Source organism: Staurois parvus, unplaced genomic scaffold (genome assembly GCF_062004578.1).
Source record: "Staurois parvus isolate SC_StPar_1 unplaced genomic scaffold, SC_StPar_1.0 ptg002298l, whole genome shotgun sequence".
NCBI lineage: Eukaryota > Metazoa > Chordata > Amphibia > Anura > Ranidae > Staurois > Staurois parvus.
This window is the reverse complement of record NW_028320094.1, coordinates 9,804-26,708: the sequence shown is the minus strand read 5'-3', so window position 1 is coordinate 26,708 and position 16,905 is coordinate 9,804. Positions and strand designations below refer to the sequence as shown.

General features: G+C 49.7%; 1 protein-coding gene across 3 annotated transcripts in view; it reads right to left on the bottom strand.

Moving 5' to 3' along the window:
- Positions 1 to 16,373, bottom strand: part of LOC149431298 (SWI/SNF-related matrix-associated actin-dependent regulator of chromatin subfamily D member 3) — a 47,762-nt gene extending 31,389 nt beyond the window's left edge. Inside the window, exons 1-6 of one of the 3 annotated variants that reach the window (XM_089665694.1) lie at positions 16,046 to 16,373; positions 15,920 to 15,962; positions 12,410 to 12,532; positions 5,642 to 5,764; positions 449 to 544; positions 267 to 368 (exon numbers count right to left, since the gene is read on the bottom strand). In XM_089665694.1, the coding sequence (XP_089521820.1) occupies positions 267 to 368; positions 449 to 544; positions 5,642 to 5,764; positions 12,410 to 12,532; positions 15,920 to 15,962; positions 16,046 to 16,224 (666 nt within the window). In that variant the 5' untranslated portion in view covers positions 16,225 to 16,373. Of the gene's footprint in view, positions 1 to 266; positions 369 to 448; positions 545 to 5,641; positions 5,765 to 12,391; positions 12,533 to 15,919; positions 15,963 to 16,045 lie in introns of all 3 variants that reach the window. The other 2 variants (XM_089665693.1, XM_089665696.1) reach the window with 2 other exon arrangements.
- Positions 16,374 to 16,905: the final 532 nt, after the last annotated feature.

Sequence of the window (16,905 nt, the reverse complement as noted above, 5' to 3'; positions counted from 1 at the left end):
AAATGTCAGTGGCCTCCACCTGTAAAACCATTCCTGTTTTGGGAGTTGTCTCATTGCTGCCCATCTAGTGCACCTGTTGTTCGTTTCATGACCACCAAAGCAGCTGAAACTGATTACCATCCCTGACCAGATCCATATCCCAGGAGGTTCATGGACTTGATGCCGGACACGGATTACGTGTGCCTTCAGTTTTTGCAGGCGTGTAGAATGTGATGTGGCGACACATATGGGTGAGGTAGCAGAATGCAGAGACACGGAATGGTTACCTGGTAGTCCAGCATCAGCAGTAGCGTACAGCGCACACTGACATCTCCGGGACGCTTCACCTGGAAGCCATCGGTCTCCTGAGTGCTCGGGGTCCTGTGCCACTGAAAGGAAAAGTTCATCAACAGACAGAACCCACAGCAGACGTCGCCCACCCCAGACAGGAGACACCCGGGATACCCACCTCCACCAGGTGATTGTCGGGTCCATATAAATCTTTGTCCAGCTCAATCACCAAACTTTTGAAGAAGGAGGAGAACTTCCGCTTCATCTTGCTGGGCTGAGAACAGAACATCCAGAGAATCAGCCAATGAGATTGTTCCAGGACCTCCTCCCTCCAATCACTGCAAATGTAGTCCGCTAGAGTCATCTCCAGCCTCCTCACTTCCCCAATGACTGCTCTGTCCAACCAATGCGACCTCTGCATATGAAGTCCTCCATGGAGGCCAGCATGGAGACAAGATGCCGCCATTGTGAAGGAGGACACACTCACAGTAAAAGGCCCCATGCCACCCAGGTGGTTTGGTCGTGTTCCCCTCCCCCAATCACCAGGGTCAAAGCCGGAAACTACTGGAGGCTCAGAACTTCGGAGTCTCCTAGGAAAAGGCCTGAAGACCACCGAGGGTGAGGACCTCCCCAACATCTCACATTTCATCCTTCATTTAGACATTTCAAACGATCAAAAATCCAACGTTAGCTGTTAGTATTCCGAATGTACACCCAACCGCGCTCTGCTGCTCTGATCCCTCACCATCCATCCATCAATGATCCCTCACCATCCATCCATCACTGATCCCTCACCATCCATCCATCAATGATCCCTCACCATCCATCAATGATCCCTCACCATCCATCCATCAATGATCCCTCACCATCCATCCATCAATGATCCTTCACCATCCATCCATCAATGATCCCTCACCATCCATCCATCACTGATCCCTCACCATCCATCCATCAATGATCCCTCACCATCCATCAATGATCCCTCACCATCCATCCATCAATGATCCCTCACCATCCATCCATCAATGATCCTTCACCATCCATCCATCAATGATCCCTCACCATCCATCCATCAATGATCCCTCACCATCCATCCATCAATGATCCCTCACCATCCATCCATCAATGATCCCTCACCATCCATCAATCAATGATCCCTCACCATCCATCCATCACTGATCCCTCACCATCCATCCATCCATCAATGATCCCTCACCATCCATCCATCAATGATCCCTCACCATCCATCCATCAATGATCCCTCACCATCCATCCATCAATGATCCCTCACCATCCATCCATCCATCAATGATCCCTCACCATCCATCCATCAATGATCCCTCACCATCCATCCATCAATGATCCCTCACCATCCATCCATCAATGATCCCTCACCATCCATCCATCAATGATCCCTCACCATCCATCCATCCATCCATCAATGATCCTTCACCATCCATCCATCAATGATCCCTCACCATCCATCCATCAATGATCCCTCACCATCCATCCATCAATGATCCCTCACCATCCATCCATCCATCCATCCATCAATGATCCCTCACCATCCATCCATCCATCAATGATCCCTCACCATCCATCCATCAATGATCCCTCACCATCCATCCATCAATGATCCCTCACCATCCATCCATCAATGATCCCTCACCATCCATCCATCAATGATCCCTCACCATCCATCCATCAATGATCCCTCACCATCCATCCATCCATCAATGATCCTTCACCATCCATCCATCAATGATCCCTCACCATCCATCCATCAATGATCCCTCACCATCCATCCATCAATGATCCCTCACCATCCATCCATCAATGATCCCTCACCATCCATCCATCAATGATCCCTCACCATCCATCCATCCATCCATCCATCAATGATCCCTCACCATCCATCCATCAATGAACCCTCACCATCCATCCATCCATCATCCCTCACCATCCATCCATCAATGATCCCTCACCATCCATCCATCAATGATCCCTCACCATCCATCCATCAATGATCCCTCACCATCCATCCATCAATGATCCCTCACCATCCATCCATCAATGATCCTTCACCATCCATCCATCAATGATCCCTCACCATCCATCCATCAATGATCCCTCACCATCCATCAATGATCCCTGACCATCCATCCATCCATCAATGATCCTTCACCATCCATCCATCACTGATCCCTCACCATCCATCCATCAATGATCCCTCACCATCCATCCATCAATGATCCCTCACCATCCATCAATGATCCTTCACCATCCATCCATCAATGATCCCTCACCATCCATCCATCAATGATCCCTCACCATCCATCCATCAATGATCCCTCACCATCCATCAATGATCCCTGACCATCCATCCATCCATCAATGATCCTTCACCATCCATCCATCACTGATCCCTCACCATCCATCCATCAATGATCCCTCACCATCCATCCATCAATGATCCCTCACCATCCATCAATGATCCTTCACCATCCATCCATCAATGATCCCTCACCATCCATCCATCAATGATCCTTCACCATCCATCCATCAATGATCCCTCACCATCCATCCATCAATGATCCCTCACCATCCATCCATCAATGATCCTTCACCATCCATCCATCAATGATCCCTCACCATCCATCCATCAATGATCCCTCACCATCCATCCATCAATGATCCATCACCATCCATCCATCAATGATCCCTCACCATCCATCCATCAATGATCCCTCACCATCCATCCATCCATCAATGATCCCTCACCATCCATCCATCAATGATCCCTCACCATCCATCCATCAATGATCCTTCACCATCCATCCATCAATGATCCCTCACCATCCATCCATCAATGATCCTTCACCATCCATCCATCAATGATCCCTCACCATCCATCCATCCATCACTGATCCCTCACCATCCATCCATCAATGATCCCTCACCATCCATCCATCAATGATCCCTCACCATCCATCCATCAATGATCCCTCACCATCCATCCATCAATGATCCCTCACCATCCATCCATCAATGATCCTTCACCATCCATCCATCAATGATCCCTCACCATCCATCCATCAATGATCCCTCACCATCCATCCATCAATGATCCCTCACCATCCATCAATGATCCCTCACCATCCATCCATCCATCAATGATCCCTCACCATCCATCCATCAATGATCCCTCACCATCCATCCATCCATCAATGATCCCTCACCATCCATCCATCAATGATCCCTCACCATCCATCCATCAATGATCCCTCACCATCCATCCATCAATGATCCCTCACCATCCATCAATGATCCCTCACCATCCATCCATCCATCAATGATCCCTCACCATCCATCCATCAATGATCCCTCACCATCCATCCATCAATGATCCTTCACCATCCATCCATCCATCAATGATCCCTCACCATCCATCCATCAATGATCCCTCACCATCCATCCATCAATGATCCTTCACCATCCATCCATCCATCAATGATCCCTCACCATCCATCCATCAATGATCCCTCACCATCCATCCATCAATGATCCATCACCATCCATCCATCAATGATCCCTCACCATCCATCCATCCATCAATGATCCCTCACCATCCATCCATCCATCAATGATCCTTCACCATCCATCCATCAATGATCCCTCACCATCCATCCATCAATGATCCTTCACCATCCATCCATCAATGATCCTTCACCATCCATCCATCAATGATCCCTCACCATCCATCCATCAATGATCCTTCACCATCCATCCATCAATGATCCCTCACCATCCATCCATCAATGATCCCTCACCATCCATCCATCAATGATCCCTCACCATCCATCCATCCATCAATGATCCCTCACCATCCATCCATCAATGATCCCTCACCATCCATCCATCCATCAATGATCCTTCACCATCCATCCATCCATCCATCCATCAATGATCCTTCACCATCCATCCATCAATGATCCCTCACCATCCATCCATCAATGATCCCTCACCATCCATCCATCAATGATCCCTCACCATCCATCCATCAATGATCCCTCACCATCCATCCATCAATGATCCCTCACCATCCATCCATCCATCAATGATCCCTCACCATCCATCCATCAATGATCCCTCACCATCCATCCATCAATGATCCTTCACCATCCATCCATCCATCAATGATCCCTCACCATCCATCCATCCATCAATGATCCCTCACCATCCATCCATCAATGATCCCTCACCATCCATCCATCAATGATCCTTCACCATCCATCCATCAATGATCCCTCACCATCCATCCATCAATGATCCCTCACCATCCATCCATCAATGATCCCTCACCATCTATCCATCAATGATCCCTCACCATCCATCCATCCATCCATCCATCAATGATCCCTCACCATCCATCAATGAACCCTCACCATCCATCCATCCATCAATGATCCCTCACCATCCATCCATCAATGAACCCTCACCATCCATCCATCCATCAATGAACCCTCACCATCCATCCATCAATGATCTCTCACCATCCATCCATCAATGATCCCTCACCATCCATCCATCCACCACTGATCCCTCACCATCCATCCACTACTGATCCCTCACCATCCATCCACCACTGATCCCTCACCATCCATCCATCAATGATCCCTCACCATCCATCCATCACTGATCCCTCACCATCCATCCATCAATGATCCCTCACCATCCATCCATCACTGATCCCTCACCATCCATCCATCACTGATCCCTCACCATCCATCCATCACTGATCCCTCACCATCCATCCATACTGATCCCTCACCATCCATCCATCACTGATCCCTCACCATCCATCCATCAATGATCCCTCACCATCCATCCATCACTGATCCCTCACCATCCATCCACCACTGATCCCTCACCATCCATCCATCAATGATCCCTCACCATCCATCCATCCATCAATGATCCCTCACCATCCATCCATCCATCAATGATCCCTCACCATCCATCCATCCATCAATGATCCCTCACCATCCATCCATCACTGATCCCTCACCATCCATCCATCACTGATCCCTCACCATCCATCCATCACTGATCCCTCACCATCCATCCATCCCTGATCCCTCACCATCCATTCATCCATCCATCCATCCCTGATCCCTCACCATCCATCCATCACTGATCCCTCACCATCCATCCATCACTGATCCCTCACCATCCATCCATCCACCACTGATCCCTCACCATCCATCCATCACTGATCCCTCACCATCCATCCATCCCTGATCCCTCACCATCCATTCATCCATCCATCCCTGATCCCTCACCATCCATCCTTCCAATGAATATTACTTACGTCATCCAGCAATTTGCCTTCTACACGCAGCTCCCATGAGGCAATGCTTCCATCGGAATCATCCGCATCGGGCTTTGCGGGGTTAAATGTGTTTGAAATGTAAAGTCGCAGTTTCCGCTTTTGCTGTGACGGAGAGAAGAGATTGGACGATATTAGACGCCCACTGAACATGACACTCGGTGCATCACACATTTCCCGCACAAATTCCTGGCAAACTGACCATTCAGAGATGGATGCAATAAATGACAGTTGTCACCATTCTTCATGATATAGATAATGGAATAAATGACAGTTGTCACCATTGTTCATGATATAAATTATGGAATAAATGACAGTTGTCACCATTCTTCATGATATAAATTATGGAATAAATGACAGTTGTCACCATTGTTCATGATATAAATTATGGAATAAATGACAGTTGTCACCATTGTTCATGATATAATTTATGGAAAAAATGACAGTTGTCACCATTCTTCATGATATAAATTATGGAATAAATGACAGTTGTCACCATTCTTCATGATATAAATTATGGAAAAAATGACAGTTGTCACCATTGTTCATTATATAGATTATGGAATAAATGACAGTTGCCACCATTCTTCATTGTATAGATTATGGAATAAATGACAGTTGTCACCGTTGTTCATTATATAGATTATGGAATAAATGACAGTTGTCACCATTGTTCATTATATAGATTATGGAATAAATGACAGTTGTCACCATTGTTCATTATATAGATTATGGAATAAATGACAGTTGCCACCATTCTTCATTGTATAGATTATGGAATAAATGACAGTTGTCACCATTGTTCACTATATAAATTATGGAATAAATGACAGTTGTCACCATTGTTCATGATATAATTTATGGAATAAATGACAGTTGTCACCATTGTTCATTATATAGATTATGGAATAAATGACAGTTGTCACCATTGTTCATTATATAGATTATGGAATAAATGACAGTTGCCACCATTCTTCATTGTATAGATTATGGAATAAATGACAGTTGTCACCATTGTTCACTATATAAATTATGGAATAAATGACAGTTGTCACCATTGTTCATTATACAGATTATGGAATAAATTACAGTTGTCACCATTGTTCATTGTAAAGATTATGGAATAAATGACAGTTGTCACCGTTGTTCATTATATAGATTATGGAATAAATGACAGTTGTCACCATTGTTCATTATATAGATTATGGAATAAATGACAGTTGTCACCATTCTTCATGATATAAATTATGGAATAAATGACAGTTGTCACCATTGTTCATTATATAGATAATGAAATAAATGACAGTTGTCACCATTGTTCACTATATAAATTATGGAAAAAATGACAGTTGTCACCATTGTTCATGATATAAATTATGGAATAAATGACAGTTGTCACCATTGTTCATGATATAAATTATGGAATAAATGACAGTTGTCACCATTGTTCATGATATAATTTATGGAATAAATGACAGTTGTCACCAATGTTCATTATATAGATTATGGAATAAATGACAGTTGTCACCAATGTTTATTATATAGATTATGGAATAAATGACAGTTGTCACCATTGTTCATGATATAGATTATGGAATAAATGACAGTTGTCACCATTGTTCATGATATAATTTATGGAATAAATGACAGTTGTCACCATTGTTCATTATATAGATTATGGAATAAATGACAGTTGTCACCATTGTTCATTATATAGATTATGGAATAAATGACAGTTGCCACCATTCTTCATTGTAAAGATTATGGAATAAATGACAGTTGTCACCGTTGTTCATTATATAGATTATGGAATAAATGACAGTTGTCACCATTGTTCATTATATAGATTATGGAATAAATGACAGTTGTCACCATTCTTCATGATATAAATTATGGAATAAATGACAGTTGTCACCATTGTTCATTATATAGATAATGAAATAAATGACAGTTGTCACCATTGTTCACTATATAAATTATGGAAAAAATGACAGTTGTCACCATTGTTCATGATATAAATTATGGAATAAATGACAGTTGTCACCATTGTTCATGATATAAATTATGGAATAAATGACAGTTGTCACCATTGTTCATGATATAATTTATGGAATAAATGACAGTTGTCACCAATGTTCATTATATAGATTATGGAATAAATGACAGTTGTCACCAATGTTTATTATATAGATTATGGAATAAATGACAGTTGTCACCATTGTTCATGATATAGATTATGGAATAAATGACAGTTGTCACCATTGTTCATGATATAGATTATGGAATAAATGACAGTTGTCACCATTGTTCACGATATAAATTATGGAATAAATGACAGTTGTCACCATTGTTCATTATATAGATTATGGAATAAATGACAGTTGTCACCATTGTTCATTATATAGATTATGGAATAAATGACAGTTGTCACCATTGTTCATTATATAGATTATGGAATAAATGACAGTTGCCACCATTGTTCACTATATAAATTATGGAATAAATGACAGTTGTCACCATTGTTCATTATATAGATTATGGAATAAATGACAGTTGTCACCATTGTTCATTATATAGATTATGGAATAAATGACAGTTGTCACCATTGTTCATTATATAGATTATGGAATAAATGACAGTTGCCACCATTGTTCACTATATAAATTATGGAATAAATGACAGTTGTCACCATTGTTCATTATATAGATTATGGAATAAATGACAGTTGCCACCATTGTTCACTATATAGATTATGGAATAAATGACAGTTGCCACCATTGTTCACTATATAAATTATGGAATAAATGACAGTTGTCACCATTGTTCATTATATAGATTATGGAATAAATGACAGTTGTCACCATTGTTCATTATACAGATCTATTAATACACATAACAGAATCTCCGTGATGCTGACAGTTAGGAAGTGCAGGCAGCCTGAGGTGCACCTATCTGTATCCACATACCTGCAGCAGACTTCTTAGGGCTCATTTACACCACAATCCCCTTCCTGGGTCTGCAGGTACGTTCACCTTCCTGGGTCTGCAGGTACGTTCCCCTTCCCGGGTCTGCAGGTACGTTCACCTTCTTGGGTCTGCAGGTACGTTCACCTTCCTGGGTCTGCAGGTACGTTCACCTTCCTGGGTCTGCAGGTACGTTCCCCTTCCTGGGTCTGCAGGTACGTTCCCCTTCCTGGGTCTGCAGGTACGTTCCCCTTCCCGGGTCTGCAGGTACGTTCCCCTTCCCGGGTCTGCAGGTACGTTCCCCTTCCCGGGTCTGCAGGTACGTTCCCCTTCCCGGGTCTGCAGGTACGTTCCCCTTCCCGGGTCTGCAGGTACGTTCCCCTTCCCGGGTCTGCAGGTACGTTCCCTTTCCCGGGTCTGCAGGTACGTTCCCCTTCCTGGGTCTGCAGGTACGTTCCCCTTCCTGGGTCTGCAGGTACGTTCCCCTTCCCGGGTCTGCAGGTACGTTCCCCTTCCGGGGTCTGCAGGTACGTTCACCTTCCTGGGTCTGCAGGTACGTTCACCTTCCTGGGTCTGCAGGTACGTTCCCTTTCCTGGGTCTGCAGGTACGTTCCCTTTCCTGGGTCTGCAGGTACGTTCCCCTTCCTGGGTCTGCAGGTACGTTCCCCTTCTTGGGTCTGCAGGTACGTTCCCCTTCCTGGGTCTGCAGGTACGTTCCCCTTCTTGGGTCTGCAGGTACGTTCACCTTCCCGGGTCTGCAGGTACGTTCCCCTTCTTGGGTCTGCAGGTACGTTCCCCTTCCTGGGTCTGCAGGTACGTTCCCCTTCTTGGGTCTGCAGGTACGTTCCCCTTCTTGGGTCTGCAGGTACGTTCACCTTCCCGGGTCTGCAGGTACGTTCCCCTTCCGGGGTCTGCAGGTACGTTCCCCTTCCCGGGTCTGCAGGTACGTTCACCTTCTTGGGTCTGCAGGTACGTTCCCCTTCCCGGGTCTGCAGGTACGTTCCCCTTCCTGGGTCTGCAGGTACGTTCCCCTTCCCGGGTCTGCAGGTACGTTCACCTTCCTGGGTCTGCAGGTACGTTCCCCTTCCCGGGTCTGCAGGTACGTTCCCCTTCTTGGGTCTGCAGGCACGTTCCCCTTCCTGGGTCTGCAGGTACGTTCCCTTTTCTGGGTCTGCAGGTACGTTCCTCTTCCTGGGTCTGCAGGTACGTTCCCTTTTCTGGGTCTGCAGGTACGTTCCCCTTCCTGGGTCTGCAGGTACGTTCCCCTTCCTGGGTCTGCAGGTACGTTCACCTTCCTGGGTCTGCAGGTACGTTCCCCTTCCCGGGTCTGCAGGTACGTTCCCTTTTCTGGGTCTGCAGGTACGTTCACCTTCCCGGGTCTGCAGGTACGTTCACCTTCCTGGGTCTGCAGGTACGTTCCCCTTCCCGGGTCTGCAGGTACGTTCCCCTTCTTGGGTCTGCAGGTACGTTCCCCTTCCCGGGTCTGCAGGTACGTTCCCCTTCCCGGGTCTGCAGGTACGTTCCCCTTCCCGGGTCTGCAGGTACGTTCCCCTTCCCGGGTCTGCAGGTACGTTCCCCTTCCCGGGTCTGCAGGTACGTTCCCCTTCTTGGGTCTGCAGGTACGTTCCCCTTCCCGGGTCTGCAGGTACGTTCCCCTTCCTGGGTCTGCAGGTACGTTCCCCTTCCCGGGTCTGCAGGTACGTTCCCCTTCCTGGGTCTGCAGGTACGTTCACCTTCCGGGGTCTGCAGGTACGTTCACCTTCCTGGGTCTGCAGGTACGTTCACCTTCCTGGGTCTGCAGGTACGTTCCCTTTCCTGGGTCTGCAGGTACGTTCCCTTTCCTGGGTCTGCAGGTACGTTCCCTTTCCTGGGTCTGCAGGTACGTTCCCTTTCCTGGGTCTGCAGGTACGTTCCCCTTCCCGGGTCTGCAGGTACGTTCCCCTTCCCGGGTCTGCAGGTACGTTCCCCTTCCTGGGTCTGCAGGTACGTTCCCCTTCCTGGGTCTGCAGGTACGTTCACCTTCCCGGGTCTGCAGGTACGTTCACCTTCCTGGGTCTGCAGGTACGTTCCGCTTCCCGGGTCTGCAGGTACGTTCCCCTTCCCGGGTCTGCAGGTACGTTCCCCTTCCTGGGTCTGCAGGTACGTTCCCCTTCCTGGGTCTGCAGGTACGTTCACCTTCCCGGGTCTGCAGGTACGTTCACCTTCCTGGGTCTGCAGGTACGTTCCCCTTCCCGGGTCTGCAGGTACGTTCCCCTTCCCGGGTCTGCAGGTACGTTCCCCTTCTTGGGTCTGCAGGTACGTTCACCTTCCTGGGTCTGCAGGTACGTTCCCCTTCTTGGGTCTGCAGGTACGTTCCCCTTCCCGGGTCTGCAGGTACGTTCCCCTTCCCGGGTCTGCAGGTACGTTCCCCTTCCTGGGTCTGCAGGTACGTTCCCCTTCTTGGGTCTGCAGGTACGTTCACCTTCCTGGGTCTGCAGGTACGTTCACCTTCCTGGGTCTGCAGGTACGTTCCCTTTCCTGGGTCTGCAGGTACGTTCCCTTTCCTGGGTCTGCAGGTACGTTCCCTTTCCTGGGTCTGCAGGTACGTTCCCCTTCCCGGGTCTGCAGGTATGTTCCCCTTCCCGGGTCTGCAGGTACGTTCCCCTTCCCGGGTCTGCAGGTACGTTCCCCTTCCTGGGTCTGCAGGTACGTTCCCCTTCCCGGGTCTGCAGGTACGTTCCCCTTCCCGGGTCTGCAGGTACGTTCCCCTTCCCGGGTCTGCAGGTACGTTCCCCTTCTTGGGTCTGCAGGTACGTTCCCCTTCCTGGGTCTGCAGGTACGTTCCCCTTCCTGGGTCTGCAGGTACGTTCCCCTTCCTGGGTCTGCAGGTACGTTCCCCTTCCCGGGTCTGCAGGTACGTTCACCTTCTTGGGTCTGCAGGTACGTTCCCCTTCCTGGGTCTGCAGGTACGTTCCCCTTCCCGGGTCTGCAGGTACGTTCCCCTTCCTGGGTCTGCAGGTACGTTCCCCTTCTTGGGTCTGCAGGTACGTTCCCCTTCCTGGGTCTGCAGGTACATTCCCCTTCCTGGGTCTGCAGGTACGTTCCCCTTCCTGGGTCTGCAGGTACGTTCCCCTTCCCGGGTCTGCAGGTACGTTCCCCTTCCCGGGTCTGCAGGTACGTTCCCCTTCCCGGGTCTGCAGGTACGTTCCCCTTCCCGGGTCTGCAGGTACGTTCCCCTTCCTGGGTCTGCAGGTACGTTCCCCTTCTTGGGTCTGCAGGTACGTTCCCCTTCCTGGGTCTGCAGGTACGTTCCCCTTCCTGGGTCTGCAGGTACGTTCCCCTTCCTGGGTCTGCAGGTACGTTCCCCTTCCCGGGTCTGCAGGTACGTTCACCTTCTTGGGTCTGCAGGTACGTTCCCCTTCCGGGGTCTGCAGGTACGTTCCCCTTCCTGGGTCTGCAGGTACGTTCCCCTTCCTGGGTCTGCAGGTACGTTCACCTTCTTGGGTCTGCAGGTACGTTCCCCTTCCGGGGTCTGCAGGTACGTTCCCCTTCCTGGGTCTGCAGGTACGTTCCCCTTCCTGGGTCTGCAGGTACGTTCACCTACAGAGACCTGCACCTCATACCTGTCTGCATCTTTCAGTTTTCTGTAATTGCACCCCCCCCCTCCGTATTGTATCACCCCGATGTACCCCCCCTGTATTCAATCACCCGAATGTACCCCCCCCCCATATTGCATCACCCCCATGTACCCCCCCCCGTATGGTATAACCCTTTGTAAAGTCTGCTCTACCGTCAGTGGTCCTCTGACCTTCATTGGTCTCTTCAAGGCTTCCTGGATATCGACTCGTTTCCTCATTATGGTTTGGTCCAATTTCCTTTCAAAAGCCAAGAGGTCCATGTAAGCCTGAGACTCCGGAACCAACTCCCGAATCTGGGGGAAGACAATAGGGAGTGAGGTCCCTGCGGATCCGACAATAGGGAGTGAGGTCTCTGCGGATCTGACAATAGGGAGTGAGGTCCCTGCGGATCCGACAATAGGGAGTGAGGTCCCTGCGGATCCGACAATAGGGAGTGAGGTCTCTGCGGATCCGACAATAGGGAGTGAGGTCCCTGCGGATCCGACAATAGGGAGTGAGGTCCCTGCGGATCCGACAATAGGGAGTGAGGTCCCTGCGGATCCGACAATAGGGAGTGAGGTCCCTGCGGATCCGACAATAGGGAGTGAGGTCCTTGCGGATCCGACAATAGGGAGTGAGGTCCCTGCGGATCCGACAATAGGGAGTGAGGTCCCTGCGGATCCGACAATAGGGAGTGAGGTCCCTGCGGATCCGACAATAGGGAGTGAGGTCTCTGCGGATCCGACAATAGGGAGTGAGGTCCCTGCGGATCCGACAATAGTGAGTGAGGTCCCTGCGGATCCGACAATAGGGAGTGAGGTCCCTGCGGATCCGATAATAGGGAGTGAGGTCCCTGCGGATCCGACAATAGGGAGTGAGGTCTCTGCGGATCCGACAATAGGGAGTGAGGTCCCTGCAGATCCGACAATAGGGAGTGAGGTCCCTGCGGATCCGACAATAGGGAGTGAGGTCCCTGCGGATCCGACAATAGGGAGTGAGGTCTCTGCGGATCCGACAATAGGGAGTGAGGTCTCTGCGGATCCGACAATAGGGAGTGAGGTCCCTGCGGATCCGACAATAGTGAGTGAGGTCTCTGCGGATCCGACAATAGGGAGTGAGGACCCTGCGGATTCCGACAATAGGGAGTGAGGTCCCTGCGGATCCGACAATAGGGAGTGAGGTCCCTGCGGATCCGACAATAGGGAGTGAGGTCCCTGCGAATCCGAGGGGCGCACAGGAGTCACCCCTGAGGAGAAGGACATTATATCTCGCCATCTAGGACATGCAAGCCATATAAATCACAACTCTTCTAGAGGACACAAAACTGTCAGCCAACCAACACTTGGCATTAATCCGAACATCCATACGATTCTAGCCAATCCGATCATCCATACAAATCTAACCAATCCGAACAATCATCCGAATCTAGCCAATCCGAATAATCATCCGAATCTAGCCAATCCGATCATCCATTCGATTCTAGCCAATCCGAACAATCACCCGAATCTAGCCAATCCGAACAATCATCCGAATCTAGCCAATCCGATCATCCATACGAATCTAGCCAATCCGAACAATCATCCGAATCTAGCCAATCCGATCATCCATTCGAATCTAGCCAATCCGAACAATCATCCGAATCTAGCCAATCCGATCATCCATTCGAATCTAGCCAATCCGAACAATCATCCGAATCTAGCCAATCCGATCATCCATTCGAATCTAGCCAATCCGAACAATCATCCGAATCTAGCCAATCCGATCATCCATCCAAATCTAACCAATGTGAACAATCATCCGAATCTAGCCAATCCGATCATCCATACAAATCTAACCAATCCGAACATCCATACGAATTTAGCAAATCCGATCATGTATATGAATCCGAACAATCATCCTCATCATGTGACGGAAGTGTGTGGGGTGGAGGAAATCCTCATTGTGACGGGAGTGACCTTTGGGGGTGGGGGGACCCCTGTATCATCTCCCCAAATTCTTATGTGTAAGTGCCCCAGTGCCTGCTGGGTACAGGGTGTGAATGTCTGTTGTGTATTGGTGTGTCGTCCTTTGTTCTCGACCAAAAGGCTGTCTATTGTCCTTGCCATGTGCTGCCCCTTTGTTCTATGTCTTGGTTGGATGGGGAGGGGTGATGATGTGTTTCCTGCAACCCTCCCCACTGATCGGGAGGGGTGATGATGTGTTTCCTGTAGCCCTCCCCACTGATGGGGCGGACTGATGATGTGTTTCCTGTAGCCCTCCCCACTGATGAGGCGGACTGATGATGTGTTTCCTGTAGCCCTCCCCACTGATGAGGCGGACTGATGATGTGTTTCCTGTAGCCCTCCCCACTGATGGGGCGGGCTGATGATGTGTTTCCTGTAGCCCTCCCCACTGATGGGGCGAGCTGATGTTGTGTTTCCTGTAGCCCTCCCCACTGATGGGGCGAGCTGATGTGTTTCCTGTAGCCCTCCCCACTGATGGGGAGGGGTGATGATGTGTTTCCTGTAGCCCTCCCCACTGATGGGGAGGGGTGATGATGTGTTTCCTGTAGCCCTCCCCAGTGGTGGGGCGGGGTGATGATGTGTTTCCTGTAGCCCTCCCCACTGATGGGGCGGACTGATGATGTGTTTCCTATAGCCCTCCCCACTGATGGGGCGGCTGATGATGTGTTTGCTGCAGCCCTTCCCACTAATCGGGAGGGGTGATGATGTGTTTCCTGTAGCCCTTCCCACTAATCGGGAGGGGTGATGATGTGTTTCCTGTAGCCCTTCCCACTGATAGGGTGGGCTGATGATGTGTTTCCTGTTCCTGGTTGTGTTTCCCCGCCCTCTGTATATAACTTATTTGTGTAAAATAAAAGAGCTGACTTCCTGTTTTGAGAAGAGTCGGGTGCTGTCTATTTCCTGAGGGATTTCAGGGTGTGGTCTGTGGTTGGAGTTCGGACAGGGAACCTGCGGTATAACGGAATATACCCAAGTGCGGTCGGGTACCGGTTCCCTTACACTCATCATGTGATGGAAGTGTGTGGGGTGAAGGGAATCCTCACATGACGGAAGTGTGGGGTGGAGGGAATCCTCCTCACATGACAGAAGTGTGTGGGGTGGAGGGAATCCTCCTCACGTGACGGAAGTGTGTGGGGTTGAGGGAATCCTCACGTGACGGAAGTGTGTGGGGTGAAGGGAATCCTCATCAGGTGACAGAAGTGTGTGGGGTGGAGGGAATCCTCCTCACGTGACGGAAGTGTGGGGTGGAGGGAATCCTCCTCACATGACGGAAGTGTGGGGTGGAGGGAATCCCCCTCACATGACGGAAGTGTGGGGTGGAGGGAATCCCCCTCACATGACGGAAGTGTGGGTTGGGGGGAATCCCCCTCACGTGACGGAAGTGTGGGGTGGAAGGAATCCTCACATGACGGAAGTGTGGGGTGGAGGGAATCCCCCTCACATGACGGAAGTGTGGGGTGGAGGGAATCCCCCTCACATGACGGAAGTGTGGGTTGGGGGGAATCCCCCTCACGTGACGGAAGTGTGGGGTGGAAGGAATCCTCACATGACGGAAGTGTGGGGTGGAGGGAATCCCCCTCACATGACGGAAGTGTGGGGTGGAGGGAATCCCCCTCACATGACGGAAGTGTGGGTTGGGGGGAATCCCCCACACGTGACGGAAGCGTGGTGTGGAGGGAGGAGTACTCCGGGTATTACCCTCTGTGGTAGGATCTTGTCCGCCATCTTTCTTCTCTTGGCGCTGGACATGTAGGAGGAAACAAATGGAAATTAATAAACTCCAGGGAAGGATTCCCTCTTCCATACAAACCACGAGTGTCTCACCTTCGGCTCCGCCCCTGAGAAGGTGTGTTTTGCTGAACCTGGGGTGGTGCTGATCGTTTTCTGGTTGGTTCCATTACAGTTGGAGGGATTCCGGGACGGACTGATGGACTTCCACCAAACGGAGGACCTGGGGGGCCCATGGGAGCACCTTGATGAGGCATTCGGGCCCCAGAGGGCATCCCAGGGCGCTAAAGCAGAGAAGGCCAGTGATTGGTTTACAACACAGACAGGGAAAAGATATGACTTCATTTACAAATCAAGCGAACATTTCCCGCACTATCAGGTCTACAGGAAGTAGTATTAAATCTGGGGGGGAGCGAGGATCAGACATGAACGATGGATGAGGGGGGGGGAGCGAGGATCAGACATGAATGATGGATGAGGGGGGGGGAGCGAGGATCAGACATGAACGATGGATGAGGGGGGGGGAGCGAGGATCAGACATGAACGATGGATGAGGGGGGGGGAGCGAGGATCAGACATGAACGATGGATGAGGGGGGAGCGAGGATCAGACATGAACGATGGATGAGGGGGGAGCGAGGATCAGACATGAACGATGGATGAGGGGGGGGGAGCGAGGATCAGACATGAACGATGGATGAGGGGGGGGGAGCGAGGATCAGACATGAACGATGGATGAGGGGGGAGCGAGGATCAGACATGAACGATGGATGAGGGGGGAGCGAGGATCAGACATGAACGATGGATGAGGGGGGGGGAGCGAGGATCAGACATGAACGATGGATGAGGGGGGAGCGAGGATCAGACATGAACGATGGATGAGGGGGGGCGAGGATCAGACATGAACGATGGATGAGGGGGGGGAGCGAGGATCAGACATGAACGATGGATGAGGGG